The sequence below is a fragment of the Notamacropus eugenii genome, chromosome X, assembly GCF_028372415.1.
Source record: "Notamacropus eugenii isolate mMacEug1 chromosome X, mMacEug1.pri_v2, whole genome shotgun sequence".
NCBI lineage: Eukaryota > Metazoa > Chordata > Mammalia > Diprotodontia > Macropodidae > Notamacropus > Notamacropus eugenii.
The window spans coordinates 94,686,715-94,691,079 of record NC_092879.1 but is presented as its reverse complement, the minus strand read 5'-3'; the positions used below and the strand labels follow the sequence as shown (position 1 = coordinate 94,691,079).

Genomic DNA, 4,365 nt, shown 5'->3' with positions numbered 1-4,365 from the left:
TGCCTCTAAAGGAAGCTGAGATCTAGAGAGCTGGATAATGAAGTGTCAGATCACTTACAACATGTTAGGATTTTGAATGGAGGGTAAAAGGTAGAAAAGAGAGCTTATGGAACCTGAGTGTGACCATCTGAAGGTCTGCAGACACAGAGAAAACAGGACCTTAAGGGCAATTAGACTAGAGGCCCCTCCACCCATTCTGCCTGAACCTGAGGCCTCTGGAGCTGAATGTCCCTTGGGTGCACACAGAAGTGTCTAAGGATGAAACTTTACAAGCCCTTTACAGACCTCAGAATAGAAAACCCTTTATGTGATTGAAAGGAAACTGAGTCCTTGAATGCTGGATAGTCAAGTTTAAGATCACTAAGAAGATTTTAGGATTAAAAATGTCAAGGCTTTCCAAAGGTTTTGTGGCAGCCCCCTGCTGTGAGTGGAGGGTAAAATGTAGAAAGGGTAGTTGGAGGGACCTGACTATGATCAGTTAACACTTTCTAGGCTTTGAGCAAAGAGCACCTTAAGGGCATTTGCACTTGAGGCCCCTTCATGGACTTGATTGACCCAGTCTCCCATAGCTAGCAAGTATATAAGGGTGAATTTGAACTTGGGCCCTTCCTGACTCCAGGTCAAGTTCTCTAGCCACTGAGCCACCAAGCTGCCTCATAGTGAGACCTATGATATCATGGGAATGACGAGTTCTGTGTGTATTCAGTGATTTTTATTCTTAGCTTGCTTCAATTTTGCAGTTCAGATCTCTCTTTTACACAGCTCTTGGTACGTTAATTCTGCATTCATGCGCCGAGCAAGTAGCAATTGGCGAAGTTCGGCCAGGTTATGCTCCACTGCTCTGAGGTTTACCAGAATTCTTTGCTGCAAGGCACGTGAATGTGCGAAATCATTCCAGATGCCTTGGGACAGGTCCTGCACTGACAAAGCAGTATCGGAATTGTTTTCTGAGGCAACATCATGATTGTCTGCTGTGGTTTCATGGATATTTTTCTGGAAAAAGAAAGAAATTATGCATCTGTGGTTATGGACTTTGGAAATCTCCGACCAGTAGTTAGAGGATGTGGAACCTGTGCCTGTTCCTTCCACCTCACCTCTAACCTTTCCAAAGATAAGAGGTAGAAAATACTTTGATTGGCCCTTCTGAGTCTGAAGCCCTTGGTAAACACTGATGAAACACTTAGGCTGTGCATGGTACCCAGCTAGGCGCTGGGGGTTCTTTCTCTAAATTGGGCTGGGAAAACAAGGCTCAGGAACTCACAGGATGTCTCCCCAGCCTCAGCACTGCAAGAATTCAAGAGCCAGGATCAGGCTGACCAACCAGATCAAGGTCAATGTTCCCAGGTTCTGAGCCACAGGGATGTAAGGTACATGAGGAGTGCCTGCACTAGCCCCCATTTAAGAACTGATTTCTCTCCACTGACTTACAACCCCTGAGACTCACGCCCACACAGTCCCCATCTCCCTGAAGGACACAGCAAATGCTCTTTCAGTGAGGAACAATTACTGGCCCATTCTCAAACTCATCAGCACCAGAATTTGCATGGAAACACCTTTCCTGACCAGAGGAAGCATTCTTGATGCTCTACATGCCATAGCGGTCTCAGCAGCAGTGAGGAGAACATGAACATCTACTAGGTCCAGGAAGCCATGCTAAAGCAGCCCAGCCTGCCAGGAGGGTTTCCCTCCTCTCCTTGTCTAACTGCTCAAAACTCTCCTTGGGCATGGTTGCAGGATGGAGCCAAATGAACTAGAAGTTGCAAGAACACTTAGTTGACCTAAAAGTCAACATATGTGAACAGACTTTGCCCAAGGGAAGGCCACCCTGCCTATGAACTAAGACCAGTGGCTTGATTTTCAAAAAGAAATGCATTCTTCATAGAAAAGTGCCTTTTCCAGGTCAAGGTACAGCTGCCCTTACCTCCTATCATTTCTAGGCTTTGATTACTGGAGCTTGCTGGGAGCAGGCAATGCCAAGTCTGTTTTCCACAGCAGAACCTTCCCCTCCCGCTCCCCCTCCACCTGCTCCCCCTCAAGTACCCAGGTTCCAAGAATACATTTCAGTGTTGTTGAGGCTGGGCCTGAGCTACCTGGAGAAGTCCTCAGTGGTGCCCACAGAGAACAGGTGCTAGTGGGCAGCTTAAGGCATACTCACAGGAGAAGGGGAGAAAGAGAGAGGAAGGCAGAAGAATCCAAGAGAAGCAGTGGAGGCCAGAGCTGGAGTGATAAGGAGTGGGAGAGGGCCCCCAACAGAGGCCTCAGGAGCTGCCTCCAGGTTGCTGCTTTGGTGGCTACCTGTATTTTGGGCTCCCTGTGGGGGGAGGGAAGAGGGAAGGAGAGGGTCTCCCTAGGTTGGCTCACCACTTCCAAGGAACTTGGTCTCCCTTTTTGGAGTGAGGAGTGAAGGGGTGAGGGGAGGCAGAAGTGGGCAAGGGGCTGAGGGTGGAAGGGGTTCCTGGCATGGGCAGAGGAAGGGGGAGGGGCAGTGACACTCTCTCTCTCCAATGGGGTGTCTCTCCTCTCCTGCCCCGCCTCCTCCTCCTCCTCCTCCTCCTCCTCCTCCTCCTCCTCCTCCTCCTCCTCCTCCTCCTCCTCCTCCTCCTCCTCCTCCTCCTCCTCCTCCTCCTCCTCCTCCTCCTCCTCCTCCCCTTTCCTCTCTCTCTCTCTCTGCCTCTGTCTGCCTGTTTCTCTAAGCTGTGGCTCAACTGTCTACCTTAAACCACCTGCAGCCCATCATCCACAGCAGGGCAGAGAGGCTGGCCAAGATGGCAGCGCTGAGCAGGAGGAAAGCTGGCCCCAAGTTCACAGGCATAGTCGGGAGACAGGCACAGGTGCGCCAGGTGAGGCTGGGCAGGCGACGAGGATACCAGGACAGGCGGACGACGAGGACACGAGGAGGATGAAGAGGACAAGGACAGGAGCACGCTGACGACGCCGAGGACAAGGAGGACGGTGGGGGCCAGCGCGGCAGCGAACAGGGCACGGCTGCGGGCGGGAGGGTGAGGGAAGCAAGAAGGAGGCCCCGAGGGAGAGAGTGTCTGTCGGGAGGGGACTGAGGAAGGACACAAAGGGAGGGAGATGGCGAGGCAGGGGCCGGCCAGCCTCGCGCCTGGCAGCGGACAGGAGGAAGGCGCCCTGCCTCTGCGCACGACGAGCCTGCCCGCGGCTTCTCCCTGGCTCAGTCTGCGCGGCCGTCTGCCCTTCGTGCCCCCTGATGAGGTCACAAAGCAGGTTCTTGGGCGTCCTGGAGGGACGTAGGCCTCGAGCGCGACCCCGCCCCCCGGGCTGGAACCCTGGCCAGCCATACCTGGCCCGCACTCTTCCACGTCCACGGCCGCCAGGCCGGGGCGGTGCCAAGCCAGAGATGGGGACCAGTGCCATGCTCGTGGCCTAGCCCACCTGAAACCGCTCCTTCCAGGCCCAGCTCACATGGCTTGGACGGGCCTGCACCAAATGCACACACAACACCAGCAGGGTGGCTTCCTTAGGGCAGCTGGGTGCCCCAGTGGGTACAGTGGCATGTCAGGTCTGGAGGCAGCAAGACCTGACTTCGCATGCAACCTCAGACTCTGACTAGCTCTGGGAACCTGTTGGCCTCTCTTTCCCCATCTGCAAAACGAGCTGGGGAAGGAAATGGCAAATCACTCCAGTAGCTTTGCCCCAAATGACAGCTGGACTGGACTGAAAGCAAACCAAGAGAAAAGACCAGTTGAGCCACAAATCACCCAGTGTATCGCCAAGTGGGCTGCACTGCACTGGAACTCACAGAGACTTTCACACTTGGATCCCTGTGATCTAGGACAGGTCACACTCTCTCTGGGCACTGCCCTCCTCTCTAAAATGTGGGAATGGAACTGGATGACTTCTGGAGGTTCTCTCCAACTCTGCCCCTAGGGTCCATTCATTCTTTAAAGCATGGAAGAATTCCCCCATCGAAATCAGTGGGAAAGGAGGGGATAAATTAATTTATGCTGAAGCCCAAAGGATTCATCATGTCACCTATTCCTAGAGTGTCACAATTTGGGGGGGGAGGGTTCTGCCACCCCTTCATATAAGTACCCCTTTTAGTAAACCTTACCTCCCTATTCCACATGAACAGAAGTGTGAGAGTATCATACATATGCACATAATAAAGAAAATCATAGATTTCATTCATTTCAGGAGGATACCATACTGATGGAGGAGAATATTCCCCCTGGCCATTGAACAAGCTTCTTGAGTCCCTGCCTTAAGGGCACCCCGGATTGGGAATTCCTGCCTTCAGCCCTCTCTTGGCCACGCTAAACATCTACACTTTCTTCAAGAGATGACTGTCTTGGGACATCATTTCACTGCTCTGTCTTGGTTGCTTCCAGACCTCTAGGC

The 4,365-nt window shown here is 52.7% G+C and overlaps 1 protein-coding gene across 1 annotated transcript; it reads right to left on the bottom strand.

Moving 5' to 3' along the window:
• Positions 1-696: 696 nt before the first annotated feature.
• Positions 697-3,381, bottom strand: LOC140516387 (uncharacterized). Its single transcript, XM_072627327.1, has 3 exons — positions 3,225-3,381; positions 2,714-3,177; positions 697-993 (listed from the first exon to the last, which is right to left on the bottom strand). The coding sequence occupies exons 1-3, from the start codon at positions 3,379-3,381 to the stop codon at positions 742-744; spliced, it is 873 nt and encodes a 290-aa protein (XP_072483428.1). The 3' UTR covers positions 697-741.
• Positions 3,382-4,365: the final 984 nt, after the last annotated feature.